Source organism: Lagopus leucura, unplaced genomic scaffold (assembly GCF_019238085.1).
Source record: "Lagopus leucura isolate 7727_CA_CO unplaced genomic scaffold, USGS_WTPT01 Super-Scaffold_100012, whole genome shotgun sequence".
Taxonomy (NCBI): domain Eukaryota; kingdom Metazoa; phylum Chordata; class Aves; order Galliformes; family Phasianidae; genus Lagopus; species Lagopus leucura.
Window position 1 is genome coordinate 1,877,267 of NW_024962267.1, and position 16,991 is coordinate 1,894,257.

General features: G+C 40.4%; 1 protein-coding gene across 1 annotated transcript in view; it reads right to left on the minus strand.

Moving 5' to 3' along the window:
* Positions 1-14,565, minus strand: part of GRB14 (growth factor receptor bound protein 14) — a 63,799-nt gene extending 49,234 nt beyond the window's left edge. Inside the window, exons 1-2 of the mRNA XM_042874404.1 lie at positions 14,423-14,565; positions 12,738-12,870 (exon numbers count right to left, since the gene is read on the minus strand). Coding sequence (XP_042730338.1) covers positions 12,738-12,870; positions 14,423-14,565 — 276 coding nt within the window. The remainder of the gene's footprint in view (positions 1-12,737; positions 12,871-14,422) is intronic.
* Positions 14,566-16,991: the final 2,426 nt, after the last annotated feature.

Sequence of the window (16,991 nt, forward strand, 5' to 3'; positions counted from 1 at the left end):
AGAAGGACAGTGAAACTGGTGAGGGGTCTGGAGCACAAGTCTTATGAGGAGCAGCTGAAGGAGCTGGGATTGTTCAGTCTGGAAAAGCAGAGGGTCAGAAGAGACCTCATTGCACTCTACAACTTCCTGAAGGGAGGTTGTGGTGAGGAGGAGTTTGGCTTCTTCTCCCAGGCAACAAACAGGACCCGAGGAAATGGACACAAGTTGTACCAGAGGAGATTTAGGTTACACGTAAGGAAAAGCTTTTTCTCTCAGACAGTGGTCAGACACTGGAATGGCTGCCCAGGGAGGTGGTGGAGTTGCCGTCCCCGGCAGTGTTCAAGAGGTATCTGGATGAGGAGCTACGAGACATGGTTTAGAGGCTCGTTGTAGCAATGGTAATGGGAAGATTAGATGATCTGGTAGGTCCTTTCCAAGCTTGTAATTCTATGATTCTATGAAGGAAATACCCCTTGTTGGGCGTGAAATGCTGAGTCATTTCTGTTTAAAAACTCATTCAAGATTGGGAAAAGTAGCATCCAACTTTAGTCCATTCTTCAGCAGTTCCAATGATTTATTGCTTTAGAATACCTTATGTCTTCCACACACCTTGATTAACACAGCAGTTACAAATTCCAGCTTCACATCAATTCTATTCCTGGCATCCACTTTTGCCAGTTACTGTTGAAGCATAATGGGAATCTGGCATTGTCTTTCATACATTGAAACCTTCTATGCGTTTGCCCAATGATTGCTAGAAAAGAACTAAGTTATAATGCTTGACTTCCTTCAAGAATGTATTAATGTTTAATCTTGTGTGTTATTAAATAAAGCTCATCGTCTCACGGGCGGAAGTACAAAGGACAAAGTATAAAATTTTATTAGAAGTAACCGAAAAGGAGCACTTCTCCAAAATCCATCTCGCTTCTGATCTTCTTTTAAGAAATATGGGAAATACACAAAACAAAAAAAGCCTATCCACACAACGTATTTTCTTGGTTATTCCCAATTTCCATGAATGAGGAAGCTATTGTCTTAAGATCATAATAACGGGTAGTTTTGTGGACACCTGGGTAGAAATGAATCCCACTGTCCAGTTGCCCAAAGAAGTCTTCAGAGGACACAAGACAGAAACTTCCTTTGAAAGTTTCATGTTCTCAAATTATCTGAATATGATAAGCTCAAAGTGATTTACCATTACCTATCAGAATAATAATTATACAAATTATACAAAAAATATAAATTATTTTATAAGCTGTGAAATTCAGGTTTTACCTGGAAAATGAACATTTCAACACAAATGTTAATATAACACTACAGAAGAAACAAAACAGCCTACCAGGACAATCTGAAATTAGATATCCGTTACCTCTTGTCACACACATACGCACACAAAAACCCAATACTCTGAAAAAAAATCTAGATTAAAAAAAGAAACACTTCAAAAATATAATGAAAACAATCAGATATAAATATTTAAGCGCGACTAGATAAAAATTACACATAATGCTACAACACGCTAATCCAAGAGGGGTTCTACTATGCTAGAGAAAGCTACTGTTATTATTAATAACAATCACACAAGCCTGGAAAAAAAAAATCTCCCCTTACATTATTTATATTCATAATTTGTGATTCTGGAAGTGTTCACATTGTAAGAACAATAGTAAAAAGCAGAACACTATCCATTAATGCTGCTCTAAATTTGTAAGCACCAAAGAGCACAGAGGAGTTCTGCATGTTCTCCAATTCTCCATACCAACCTGTGGAATCTGAAATCCTTGTTATACAAATAGCCCATGCAAAGGTTTTTAGCTGCCTACTTCTGCAATCAATAGGTTCAAAACAAATTGAAACATATACTGCTAACAATGTTCTATCTATCAAGTCATAAGAAAACCTTCATACTGTAAGAGGGCTATATAGCAGTGAATTCTAATGATTACAAGATATTCTTGTAAACTTCTAGCCTGTTTTCTTAACATTTGATACCATTACTGTGTCATTATCAAGTGCCTGCAGCTGTTCACAAGCTCAAGGCCTTAATGTAATCAGTAACAGGAGTTATCATAACAGAACTCATATAAAAAGGCTATTTATAGCCCAAGAATGCACCATTGAAAAATCCAATTTTGACTGCAAGGCAATCTACTATATCTTGTTTTTCTGTGGATCTAATACCAAGCTGAAAAGCAAAGACAGAAATACCAGTGTGCAGCATATACATACCCACCAAAAATAGGCAGGAACAATCCATTAGTACACAAATTGGAAGCACAGGCACATCTCTAAGATAACCAATATACATTTCTCTCTCAAGATTTAAGTATTAAATATCATGAATGCTATTGGGCTAAATACGAGCTTCTTAAATGTAAATGAATGTTCTGTGACTGAAGCTGGAGAAAAGAAAGTTCATGCTGTTATCAGAGCAGAGGTCTAATTTCTTCTCCCTTTTAATTCCTCCTCCCACAACTGTCCTTCTTGCAAAATTTTCTTTGGCCTGATTAGCATTTTTTTTTAATCTTCCTATTTGAGGTGACTCCTATCAGGACTTTAACATGAGAGGCTTACTTAATTAAGTATGCTGTCCTGAAGATTTCCCTTTATCTTTATTCCCTAATTGAAGGCATTCATAAAGGAATTAATTCCCTTAGAAGTAATCATTTTAAACATTCTCAAGACAAAAAGGAGAATATGAGCAGTGGTCAACAGCCACCTCCTGCTTATGATTACGAGATTTTACCACTTGCTGGAGAAACATCCCATCTTGTTAATAAAATGATCAGCTGCTAGAAAACTTTGGAATCCCTAAGACCCAAAAATCCCATTGAAAGCTGTGTCAGTACATCATTTGTAAAAAAAAAAAAAAACCCAAACCCTCAAATACATATTTGATTTTAAGTAGATCAGTCTGAAAGTAATGCCTTCTACTTATTTCCATGAAAACTATAACACAAAGAGCACAACTACACACTGTCTGATAGAGCAAATTCTCAGCCATAAAACCCTACTTTTCAACATAGTTGCCACCAATAGTTTTGCATTTTCACCAGTGATGAACAAGAGACTACCTACCAGCTCATAAAAATCTGCAGTAGTTTATGGAAAACCACTGTTGCTGCCGCTGCTACTGAAAAGCATCACCTGCCACCTCACTGTGCTCACATCCACTGCTAGGTCTCCATAAATACTCAGCAAGCATCACTGAATGCCAATGGCTGCCATTTTTCCCCGTATGGAGGAATTCAATGATACCTCTTTGCTTCTCTATTCTCAATACTTTAAGAATAGTACAGCTTCAAGAGTCAGGACTTTAAACAGCAATCCACAAAATTTTTCAATATCCATCTTAATGATAACCTAGAGTGAGTGATACAAAATTATGACTGTTATTAAGCACTGTTCTAATAACCCAAACTGTGCATCCTTTGGAGTCAGATAGGAATGTTAATCTGTTTGGAACAAAAGACAGCTCAGACAGCATTCCATAAAGAGAAGATATCATTAGCTTTCTGGTGCTTTAATACTGTAGTTTGGCATCCCCTACCCAAGAGTATCACTCACTCACTGACAATACCACCAATGAGGAGCTGCCTCAAAAAATATCTGCTTCATGGATCTGTCAATGAAAGGTGCAGAGCTGCAATAGAATGGACTAACCATCTCAGTTCTCCTGTCTTTATACAAACGTAGCCGTTCCTGGCTTCACTTATGAGTAAGAACAATGTTAGTACCTACCACATCTTCCTTCTGAAAACTATGAGGATTCAGGCTCCATTGGTCAGAGGTTAATCTTTTAAAGCTAAAGTGAATAAAGCTGAGTTATCGGTAGTAACTCGGCAACATTAAAGTGGAAGTTCCCTGCAGCTTCAGTGGGCTTCAACTGTCAAGTCTTTTGTATATTTGAAGAAATTGAGAGCGTTTTTACCATTGTCTGCTTCAATGACCACATACTTGTATCGCACTTTGGAGAGATCATGGAACCAAAATCTCAGGTGGTCAGGTCAGAATTCAGGAGATGAATACCAAAGCACAGATTTCTGGAGAATCAGAGTTTATATATTTACAGAGGTTTTCTTCACAACGAAGCTATTGCAGTGTACCAGGTTTCTTACTCCAAACATACCTTCTCAAATGATTCAGAGGAGGCAGTTTATTGTACTGAGAAAGTGTCCTAATAGAGAAGATATGAAACTTCAGTTTTGAATTTCAAGTTGATGAAGCCTAAAATAATCAAATACCAAAAAAAATGACCAAAATCATTCAAATTTGACAAACATTGGCAAAAATAAGACCAGAATCTTTGACAGTACTGATGATTTTTTTTGTTTTTTAACGCTACAAATACAAAGTAATAATAATAGTAATAATAAATTCCGACAAAAGTGAATTAGAACAAGATTACAGAAGCAATACCTTAGAAACCAGTAGAGTTTGACCTTGTTTGTTTGTACATTACAATGGGGAAAAAATAAACAAACAAAAATAGCTTGTCTTTTTACCAGTTAGAACGTTTGCTTGGGTTGTTTTTGGACAGTAACAAAGGAACAAAGTACAAGGTTAATTTGTAATAACATTAAGAGTTGATCCCAAGTTTCACAGAAAGAAGTTTCTTTTCTGCATTAAAAAAAAATAAAAATGCAATAATGAATGAACCAATGTAAAAAACTGCAAAAAGACAGGACATAAACATAGGATTATTATGAAGGTGATGTTTCAGCCAGGCCACTTGAATATAAGCCAGGCAATATCCTTTATTGCTAAACTCTGAAATTGTTCAGCTCTGCCTCCTTATTTTTGTCTAAATAAACCTGTAGCTTTATTCCAGTTTCAAGATGACTGGTCAAAGCACATAGGTGCGTGCCTTAAAATGACAAGTTGTAATAGTACTCTAAATAACTTTAATCTAATGTAACAGCAACAAACCTCTCCTTGATGGGAGGAAACAGCCCTTTAAACAAAGAACAGAGCATGGAAACTAGAGCAAAAACCACCAGCTGAGTCACTGCAAAAGGGAGACCAACTGAATCTGGTCTCATATTAGAGACTTCAAATAAAAATCTTGAGCTCTCTAAGTCAGCTCTTTGTAGGATGTTTTTTCTGTTAGTCTGTAAACTGGTTGGAAAGACTTTTCCCCTTTTCTTCTGCATCTCAAACTGTCTTTTTTGTGTAATTTAAGACTTGTTTAGGAGCTGGAATGAAAAAAGACTAAGAACTGATAAAAGAGAATGTGTGCAATGCTCTCCAGCCTGGAAAGAAATCTGGCAAGAAACAGACGGACTGGAATTACAGAGTAAATTTAACTAATGCATCTTTTGGTTGGAAAAGATATTTCAACCCTCAGGCAGTTAAAAACAGTGCAAACCCTGGAGCAACGCTATTTAAACCGCAGTTTCCAGACCTCCTTACATCTAATACAGACAGAAAGTAAATACACAAAAAATAATGATGGGTACCTCTGGCATAATCTTCCAGAACTAATCAATTTAGGGTGTTCAGGCACAATTTCGTGCACAGATAACACAGGTAGAATAGACTAAGAGGAGATGGAAGTGCCTCACCACTCTGCATCTGTGTCCTACAGGGTTGGAATTTTTTCCCTTCAAGTGCCCAAAATGCACATTAGATGCCATAACATACTGTTCATTGTAAGAACAAACAACAGAATTATTCACTTGACAGCCCTACTAAGAGTATAGGAAACAAACATGAGAAAAGAGTTCTTATCCTTCAAAGCTTGAAAATAGAAGAAAAAGGCTACTGTGAGGAAACAGAGGCACAAACTAGCCCTTGTCTACACAAAGACTGTACACACTAATACAGTTACACTAACGAGCAGTCATTTACATACCCAGAATAAAGCTTGACATAGCACTAAATAAATAGATAAATAAATAAATATTTCTGGTTTTCAAAGTAAGCTCTAAAAGCATTAAAGCAACAGCAAAGTTAGTCAATATTGTAAGCCACTTACTCTAGATTAGCATACCAAAGACTAGTTGCTTGAAAATCTGCCAATTATTACAGGTCAATAAAAGTGCTTGTGCTTTTGCTTGGTTTAAAAGTCAAGAGAATACAAGAGTATTTCAGCCAAAAACATCTATCACTAAAAGTTTAAGTATCATCTCCTTAGCAATTTATGTTTGTTAACAGAATTATCTGTAAAACTTTCAAGAATGAGGTTTCAAGAGGGTACACTAGAAGAGCCTGAATTATAACAGTAAAAAAAATAGCAATTTGACTTCAATTACAACAGTCAAAGCTCAATATAAAATGTAAAATTAGAAGAGGAAACATTTAAAGAAACATCCACTTTTTGCCATAAAGTTGCTCTCAGTTCTTTGCCAAAGAGCTTTATGTGAAATTCTGTTAACACAGAAAAGGGAAGTGACATTCAACTGCAAGCTCCAAAAGTAACATCACTTGTTTTGTTATGTTGGGCCAAGACCTCAGAGGCGTATATTGGAAATATGGCAGCAAAGGCTGAACCTTCCCACCAATATTCCATTACATTTTGTTGCTGTGCAACAGATGGCAGCAGAGGGGCAGTCTGACAAAATGGTGTCTGACATGGAAGGGTGCATGAAGCAAAGAGCTATCACTGAATTACTCCATGTGGAAAAAATGGCACCCACTGACATTCATCAGTGCTTGCTGAATGCTTATGGAGACCCAACAGTGGATGTGAGGTGGTGGTGCATCTCAGCAATGGCAAAAGTGAGGTGAAACACAAGCCACGTTCCAGTCAGACACACACATTTTTTACAAGCTTTTCATGTAGTCTCTTGTTCATTACTGGTGAAAATGCACAGCTAATGGTGGTGACTATGTTGAAAAACAGTGTTTTGTAGATGAGAATTTGCTCCATCAAACAGTGTTATTGTGCTCTCCTGATGAATTAAGAGTTTCCTTGGAAATAAATAGGAAGCATTACTTTTGGATTGATCCACATACAATCAAATATGTATGTGAGGTTTTTTTTTTATACAAATGATTTCCTGGAAATAACAGTGTGAGAGTATCTGGATTTGGATTCTAAACGATAACAATATCTACTTGTTTAGAATATCAATGAAGGCAAAAGAGGCAAGAAAACATCCAAAAAAAAAAAAAATTGAGTGTTCTTCCCCTTGAGATTCTCTTCAGATTTATTTTTGCACTTCTAATTGAATTTAAAGAAACAAGGCACTAATTACCTTGAACTACTTTTGTGATGAAATACCTCTTTGGCTTATCCTTGAACAGGGGAAGAACTGGCACTCCAATGCAAGTTATTCAGGTTTTGCTTTCAGAAAGACTTAAAAATTAATATTAAATATATAGCAAGTTAGTTTTAGTTCATTTGACCAAAGAAAGCTGAAAGTATACTAATGAATGGAAAGTTATCATTTCCTACAAGAAACATTTTCCCCCACTTATATCCATTTTGATCTTTATTGGAGGCAATAGTACTAGTTACTAATTTTGAAAATTAAAACAGGAAATGCACAACTGTTTTACATGTTCAGTTCCTTGACAGTTCTTACAGAACATGAACTCCAAGACACAATTAGGTTTCCATACGTGAGCTCACTGGTTTCATCTAACAACAGCCAACACTTAAAATATTGTCAGAAAAGGCAACATTTCCCACTATGCTCTTAGCATAGAATCATAGGGGTTGGAAAGGACTTCTGGAGGTTATCTAGTTCAAAACCACTTCCAAACCGACTTCTCTACAGTGGGTTTCAGAGGAAAGTGTCCAGAAAGGTTTTGAGCGTCTCCAGACAACAAGAGTCCACCATCTCTCTGCACAGTTTGTTTCAGGGCTTTGTCATCCTCAAAATAAAAAAGCCTTTCCTCATGCTCATATGGAACTCCTATGTTCCAGGTTGTGCCTGCTGCTCTTTGTACTCCTGCTGAGCACCACTTAAAGGAACCTGGCCCCATTCTCTTGACACCTGGCCTTTAGATGTTTGTAAATATTGATAAGATCTGTCCTCAGTCTTCTCCAGGCTGAACAGTTCCATGTCTTTGTCTTTTCTCATAAGTGAGATGCTCCAGGTCCCTCATTATCTTTGCAGCCCTCCACTGGACTCTCTCCAGAACCTAACTGTCTTTTTTGACAATTCTCCAGATGTGGTGTCACCAGGACAGAGTAGAGGGAGAGGATCACCTCCCTCGACCTGCTGACCATGTTCTTTTTAATGCACCCCACTGGCCTTTTAACACACACCACTGACCTTTTAATATACCCCACAATGTCAGTGTCACTGGTCTTCTTGGCCACATGAGCACACTGCTGGCCCATGGTCAACCTGTTCTCCAACACAACACACAGGTCCCTCTCTGCACAGCTCCCTTCTAGCAGCTCAGCCCCTAACTTGTACTGACGCATGCACTTATTCCTGTCCAGGTATAGGACTCTGAACTTATCCCTGTTGAACATCAAAAGGTTCCCATCCGCCCAAGTCTCGAGCCTGTCCAAGTCTTGCTGAATGGCAGCACAGCCTTCTGGTGTGTGTCAGCCACACACCAGCTTTGTATCCTCAGCAAACTTGCTGAGAGTGCATTCTATCCCTTCATTCAGGTCATTGATGATGTTGTACAACACAGGATCCTGAGGAACATCATTAGCTACAGCCTCCAACTAGATTCTGCACTACTGCACACAACACTCGGAGCTCTGCTAGTCAGACAGTTCTCAGACCACCTCGCTGACCATTGGCCTATCCCACACTTCCTGAGCTTGCTTAAGACGATGTTATGGGAGACAGTGTCAAAAGCCTTGCAGAAGTCAAAGTACACAGCATCCACTGCTCTCCTCCCATCTACTGAGCCATTCACAGTGTCATACAAGGCTACCAGATTGGTCAAGCATGATTTCCCCTTGGCAAATCCATGTAGACTACTTCCACAGCTTCTGATAATCTTCTTCTCATGCACTTGCTTAGAGATGACATCCAGAATAAGCTGTTCCATCAAGTAAAATGCTATTTATATCAAAAGCACTCAATCCCCTTCTATTTTTCTTCTAAGGACACCAAATTTGATGATTTCATACATAGTAAATTATATAATCCACAAAATGGTTTTACTGTCCATACATTCAGCTGTTGATTTCATCTCCATATTACCCTCTTAAGGGTGAGGACATTAAAAAGTGACTCACTTTTTGGTGAAAAGGTAGGGAGATGAACTTGGATGAAAGAAAACAGTAGCAATGAGACAAGGGAAAAAAAACTTAGTTTACTAAATATAGTGGTGTAATGTGAGATAACACAGTATAATACAATGTGATTGGAATTGAAACTAATAAATCAAATAAGATGAGGAAGAGTTTTCAAAACTGAAGTCCTTACTCTAATGTTGTAGGTAAAGCAGAGAGGGAGCAAAGAGGGAAGTCTCGTGGCTCTCAGATCATATTATCTTTCCCTCCAAACAGAAAACTGAAAAATGAAGTCTTCTGGGAGTTGTAGTTCATACTTTTCTTCTGAGACCAAGAGATCAGAAATATTGACAATCCATGGAAAGAGATGGAAAGCGAGGGGGAAAGGAAGAAAGACAATAAATAATCAAGTTTGCCTCTGAAAGTAAGCTTGTTTTAATTACTGTTAACATGTTGGGATTATAAGTCTGAGAATATAAAACAAAACACTTCCCAAACAGAGGAGAAACAAGGAGACCGACAGCTGTGTTGATGAGACAGATTGAACAACGTTCAGACACACAGATGTCCCACTTTCCAAGCACAGTGGCAACCCACTATTCTGCTATGTGGCTTTTACTATTTTGCTTTTACAAACTTATTTCCAGTAAGTCAGCCCCACAAACAGACATGCTGTTCAAGCAGCACGTTCAATGCTTTAAAAGCTTTAAAAGGCTCGTGGTAATGGACCGTGAAAAGACAGTAAGAACTTCAGCTTAGGAAAACAAGAGTTCAAAATAACGTTAGTAATATATTTTGAAAAAGAAAGGTATTTAAGTATCCCACCCCTTCAAATGTCATAGATGTTATGAGAGTGGTAATGGCACCAATAGATATTTCTGAAAACTTCTTTTATTCCTTAGAAATAGAATATATCTTCTGGAGATAAAAATAAGACAAAAGAGTTGCACATTCATTTTTTGTTTTATTTTAGAAACACGTATTTTGATAATAGTTATCTATTAGATATAAGGAGAAACCCACTCTGTAATTTTTCTTTATTATTCCTGAAATTAAAAGCATAGCACAAACTAAATCAAAGAGAAAGCAATCTAAAATAAGAATAATTGAAAACATATGTAGATCATCACAGAGGCAGCAGAAAATATTCAAATATTCTGGCAGCTGTCAACACTGTATACAAAGAACAAAAAAGTAGTAGAAGAACAAGAAAAAAGAGTGCTTAAGTTTTAGCTCACTTATCTTAAAAGTTAGGAAACTGCAACAGTAATAAGTGTGACCTTGGGGCTACTTTCAGTTAGAGGCTTCAATACACACTGATTAGGTGCGTGCAGACAGAGTTTTTGCAAAGTAGACAAAACCCGAACATGGTATGGAAATACCATGCTTCCAAGCACGGCCTCCACAGCCAACTGTTGGAAGTCAAAGCCAAAGCCGGTTTGCTCCTCCTATTTGCAGATGCACTTAGCATTCATTCCCTCTCCTTTTCACAGTTAAGTAATTTCACAAAGATATTAGAAGACTTCAACTTGAATTTCAGATATATGAGTTTAACTCAATAGCTGCCATTCACACTTAGACTTTAATAACATTAGATTAATAACAAAAGACCAGTCATGCTGAGTCTGCCTAATGCTCTACCTCGCCCAACACAGTTTCTCCACATCTAGGTAAAAGGCCTGTGGACAGTAACTTGTGGTCATGTAAGAATGCCTCCAGAAAACATAAAGACTCTAAATTTTTCAGCACTCTGGAAAATGGATCAGGCTTTCCATGCATGCTATTCTTGTTTTAACTCACCTTGTTAAGTAACCAGCTGTTTTCGTTTCTCCTTCTACCAGAGAGTACTATATTCTTTAGTGAAAAACCAGGAGAAATGGAAGGACTGCAAGGAGAAACTGTCATAAAAACGTATAACAAGAGTGCTTGAGAAACAGAAGTGAAATCTGTCAAGAGAGGAACTTCAGCTTCTGAGAACCCGAAGCTCACATTTAGCTGGCTTAACTGATCGTACCAGTCAGTAATTTTAACCATGACAGGCCACAAAAGCAGACAGCTGACCTTTGCATATTAATTCATGCTTGGGAAATCTATACCTTTCAGTCGCAAGCAAAAAGATCACCACAATGGGCACAATTTAAGCTAGCAACATGAGTATTTTGAACAAATTTTTTAAAATGTGGCTTGCAGTCCTTCTATTCTTGAAAGACAGCGTTTTTCCTGCCTCTGTGAAAAGACTATGAATACTTCAGCCTTGCCCAGGCATGAAACTAGCATGATTCTACACTACTGTATCAGCCATGTTTACATATAAACTGACCAGAAATACTTCACATTAGTACTCTGTTGGTGGAAAGAAAAAAAAGCAGCGCAAACAGTCCAGAAAGCCACTACAGTTATTTTTAGAGAATATGTAATACATGGCAAGAAAGAATCTGTGGAGTTTACCAAACATAAGAGAGGGAAAAAAGAAAGAAAGGAGGAAAAGAAAGGGATCTCATTAATGCATCAACCCAAAATTTGCTGGGTGAGTCTCTAGCATCTGTTCTTTATAGCAGATACACAGAAACAACCATGGCTGGTCACTTTCAGAGAAGTCAATAAAGACAGTACAATTACAAGAAACTTTAACTTCTATACAAATTCGTGATGGAAAAAGAAAAAAAAAAAATAAAAAGCCTGAATAAATATCAGCAGTGTAAGCTTTTACACCTTCATTATTGCCCCTAAAATTATTAGAACAGAGATCTCACAGACCACCGAAACACGCAATGTGAAAGAGGTAGCACCTTTAATCTCATGAATGTTCCATGTCAGAATTCTTTCCAGTCTCAAAAAAAAAAAAAACCAGAGAAATGAGACAGGTAAATTTTTAAAGAGTAAGATAAATCTTCAACATCAGCAATCCCCATTAATTGGAAGCTCCTCCTCTTTATCCTCTATCCCTGCCTGGGACAAGGAATATGCTGCACTAGGAGCACAGCAGGGCTGTCAGTCTGCCCCCTCGCAACTCCCCTTTGCTTACATTTTAGGGTATTTATAGAAGCATAGTAACAAGACATATGTCATATACATGCTTAACAATAATTGTAAACATGCATACAAAATATACACAGATACACACTTATATATAATATCAACTATGCACACACAGATAAAACACAGCCATGCCCAGCGTTTATTCCTTCCCTGGCAGTTACTTTTTCATTCAATTACTCTAGCAAAATTAGACTTCCAGATAAAAGGAGCTGTTGAGTGATTGTTAAAACCCTCCATGCTATAGCACTAATGACAATAATTGAAGGTAGAGAGGAAGAAAGAAATTGACTTCTTATTTAAGGATGTAAAATTTTGTCTGCTCCTTGTCCCACTTTATTAAAAAAAAAATAAAAAAATTGCAGAGTCACATTTTCGGTCTGTGAAAGAACTGTCAGATTCTGAAACCTCATTTTCTATAACCAGTAATGGTCTACTGAGAAAATTACATCAAATTACAGAAATATGGAACATCCTTATTAAAAAAATATTGTAATGGGCAACTTGGGTTTTCTTCAAGCCTTCATGAAAACGGTTTAGTATTTGTCAAATAATAATTTACAAACCTTACCTGTTTAGTTCTTGAAGTTGCCTTGGGCAACAGACTTGCTGACAAAACTGATGCAAATGGAGAACAACATAGCTCAGGAAAAGGATTTGGAATTGATGGGATTTCCAAAATCTTGCCGTCTGTCTTTTTTCTCCTGTTCAATAAAATACAGAATAATAACTATCACAAAAACTGCCATTAGAATTGCAGTAATCAACTACATTGCATGCCATGCTAAGGCACCAGTACCCCGATAGTTGCTAGTTGCAGCAATTAGCTTCTTGTACGGTTATTTTTTAATCAGTAGGCTGAATCTATTAACATACAGTGCTTAATTCTACTTGAAAGCAATCCAAGTATTCAGCTCTGAATATAAAGTTGTTTGAATACGGGTAAGTCTTTGCAGAGTAAGAGCATGGATATATTTACATTGGCTCCTAAGGACATTGGTAAATATTTTGTTGTTCCTGTATTCATGCCATTCCCTATGTACAAATATTACAACAGCGGATGCATGTAACTTCTCAGTAATACTTCCCAAGCACATCACAACTACATATCAATCAAATAGAAACTTTTTTTCCTCCAGAACCAGGAGTCAAAGTGATTGACAAGACAGAACAGGGCAGAACAATACACTCATTTCTGTCTCCAATTACTTTTGTGTTTGAATCTCCATAACCCCACCACACTACAAATGGCTCAGTAGTTTCTGGCGACTTAAATCTAATTGTGTCACAAATATCAGCAAGCAGCACTTGCAAGAGTTGGGAAGATAATCACTACTATACTTGCAGAAGAGTTCCATTAGGCACTGGCTCAAAATATTACATTAATAAGACGGTGAAATAAGACGCTGCTGCGTTACAGGACATGGCCGTCTTACACAGAAAATATCAAGGAGCACTTTTTCTGCTTGATTTCATTTGGGGAGCAGGACCCAAAACACCCCAGGTATTTTAACCTGCCAACAGATAACTAGACCCTTCTGCATGTGTGAGCTGATAGCTCCAAGCTTAATATTTATTACATTCATCGGTGTTATTCTAGATGTTGCATACTGATTGGTACAAAAGTGTAGGAAACCATCAGAGTACAGTAACTGTGGAACAGCAATGGATCTCTTAATGGAAACCCACGCAGAACCTTCACTTAAAGTGGTACTGAGCACTAAAAAAAAGAGTAGAAACTATCCGTCGTATGCGGTCTTTCGATACATCCTGAACTCCAGTCTACCAAAACCGATCAGATGCGTCATAAAAAGCCCAGTCACACGTTCCTCGCCCAAAACCAGAGCTCCATGGCTTGAATGGTCAGCCCTAGCGGCTCCAGCCCGGCGGCACGAAGAGGGCTCGCTCTGCCCGGCGCTGCCTGTTGAGGAGGAGCGGCTCCCTTCGCCCCGAGCGGGCAACGCCACCTCTCTTCACCTCAAACTGAGAAACCTCTTTTAAGAAAAGGGAACAGTGGGAGATGCTCCGCATCAACTGCATTTCGTAAAACCTCACCTCGCAACTTTTCAGTGCGTTCTGGGGCCAGAAGCTGGGACTGGGAGCCCTCCCGCCCGCCTTTACCTCTCCCCTCAGCGCCAGCCCCTCCCGCAGCGGAGCCGACCGCTTGCAGCACCGCGAGGCAACTTCGCACCACGCGCAAGTCGTGCCCGGCCGCCCCTCCTTCCACAGCGCCCTCCCGGCGTCCCAAAGCCTCACCTGTCGGGGGGCGGCGGCGGCGGCTCCCCGCTCGGAGCCCGGGGCGGCGGCCTGGGGCAGCGCACCGCGCCGCGAGAGCCGCTGCCTGCGGGCTCTGCCGCCCGTCCGGCGCCGGGCGGTGCACCGGGCCACGGGGCGGCCATCAGCGACGGGGACGTCCCGGCTGCGCGCGGGCGGCACGTCGGCCGGCGGCCCCGGCGCCGCCGGGCGGAGGCTGCTCTGCCGCGGAGGAGGGAGGAGGTGGAGGAGAGGGGGGTAAGCGCCGCCCGGGCGGCGAGCCGTACCGAGCGCCTTCCCCGGCACACACGTGCGCGGGCGGCGGCGGGGGCGGGCGGCCGCCGGCTCCGCGCCGCGGCGGGCAGGGGGAGGAGGCGGCGACCCGCGCCCTGCAGCCCGCCTCCTCCTTGGCGGCGGGACCGGGCGGCGCGGGCAGGTGCGCGGCCCTCGCGTCAGCTGCCCCCCTCAGGGCATCGGGACGGGCCGTCGCTGTGGGAGGGGGCGGCGTGCTGCCGAGCGGCGCCCGACGGCGGCGACGGCGCGGGGTACCGCCCGCCGCGGGGCTCGGCCTCCGCGCCTGGTCGCTGAGTAAGGCTTCCTCCATCGGTGTCTGTGGCACCTCGGCCGCCCCTCGTGCCGCGATGGGACCCGCCGCTGCTGCCGTCTGCGGGCAGCCTGCCCCGGCAGCTTTCTCAGCGCCTTGCAGGTCATTAACCGAGCTGCCCGATCCCTCTGTGAGGTCGGGAATTCACGATTACGCCTCGCAGAAATGCGGAGTGAGCAAAGCTGGGAAATAAAGCCGTTACCTTAAAGCCGAGCAGGCAGCTTGGGGAAGAGCTGCGTTCCTAGCTGGGCCGAGGGCGCGCGTTCGGCCTCAGCTTCCCCGGAGCAGAGCGGGAAGGTTTGCTCCTCGTGAGGAAGCTCCGGCTCTGCTTCAGCTACACGCGATGCCAACCATGTGGCAGCTCCACGGCTGTTCTTATCAGCGTTCATCCAATTACTCAATAAAAATACCCCCTCTCTGCGTGGAGAACAGTTTCACAGCATGAAGTGGAATGTGTAAAATCACGTAAGCCATTGAATAGGATAGAAAGGTAAAATAATTCAGAGGTTGCGCTCAAGCCCTGGCAGAAACAGCTGTATGTAGAAACCTGATTTTCCTTAACTCGCTCAGAAGCAGAGCTGACATCTGACTGATGAGAATAGAGAGTGCTTTGGGATAAACATGTTTTTCTGTTTTCCTGAGCCCACTGAAGAAATTCTCCCACAGAAGCCAAAATTTTGAATTGGAGAAAGATGATATCTTTTTTTTTTTCCTGAAATAGAAGCAATAATCACAGTTTTCATTTTAGCTGAGTTGCAGATGATTTTGCAGGATATTTTTTTTTCAATGAAACTAAGGATCCCTTGTCTTGAGAACAGTTCATTCTGTGTTCTGCTGACAGCAGAAGTGCAGGTGTGAGTTGATTGAGAATTCTTATATACAGAGACTGGCAAACAGATCCAGAATTTTACACTGTCAGATGATTGATTTGATTTGTTTGTTGCTTCCAAAGGGCTATCCTTTTATACATTTGCACAGGCCAGACTAATTCTGTCTGATTCACTTGTATGTGGCATACAAAGCTTCACTTTCTTCAGAAGATTAGGAGGAAGGACAACTGTGTGTGTGTTTGGGTTGGAAAACTGGGCTCAGGAAGAGATAAGAGCCCTTCAAGCAGCTATCAGGTTTTAAAAAGTTCAACCATGGAAGGAAAGTATGTTTTGAGGTTTTCGGCCTATTTGGACAATTTATTTTGTAGCTACAAATTGAGGTACATGGTAGATTTTTGTGCATTAGGCTTCATCTCGTAATTGTTTTTAAATGGAAAGCAAATAGAACAACACAATTAGAATATTATCAAATAAATATTTACTTGCTTCAAAATAACTTTGCTAGGTTTCTAATGAGTCACGGCAGCAAAAGAGCCCCTTGTATAAAAAGATTTTTTAAAAAATGAAATGCTGTTATAATTTCACTTGAATGTAGTAATTTAAGAATTCTTAAATTCTTCTTGTAGACCATCCTTGTGCCTTCTGCTTTCTGTGCACAAACAAGACAATGCAGTCATCACAAAGCTGAGGCACAGGAAGACCTAAGGGATTGCTTCAGCGTAGCATAGGAAGCATTGTGTAGATGAGAATGTGGGACTAGTTTTTTCTGACTTACTTTCTCCTTTCAAACAACTGTAAGAATAAGAGATATTGCCAGAGTTTGACTGAAGAGATCTGAGAGCATTTGACCTGCACTCTGTTCGAGAGTAACATTTTAATTCTCTCTTTGAACAAGAACAAACCCAGTAATTGACGAACAATTACTAGTGCTGGTAATAAAAGGCTAGCAGATTTCTGCTAAGTCCTAGCACCAGAATACTTCTTGAACTGTGTGAATTGGCTTCATTTTTGTCATGAACATACCTAAGCTGCCTAGTCTACTTTTTCATACTTAGAACGAGGGCTATTCTACTGCAGAAGCTAAGACTTACATTTCCTCAAAGCCTAATTTCTGGGCATTCTTCAATCTTCAACTCAG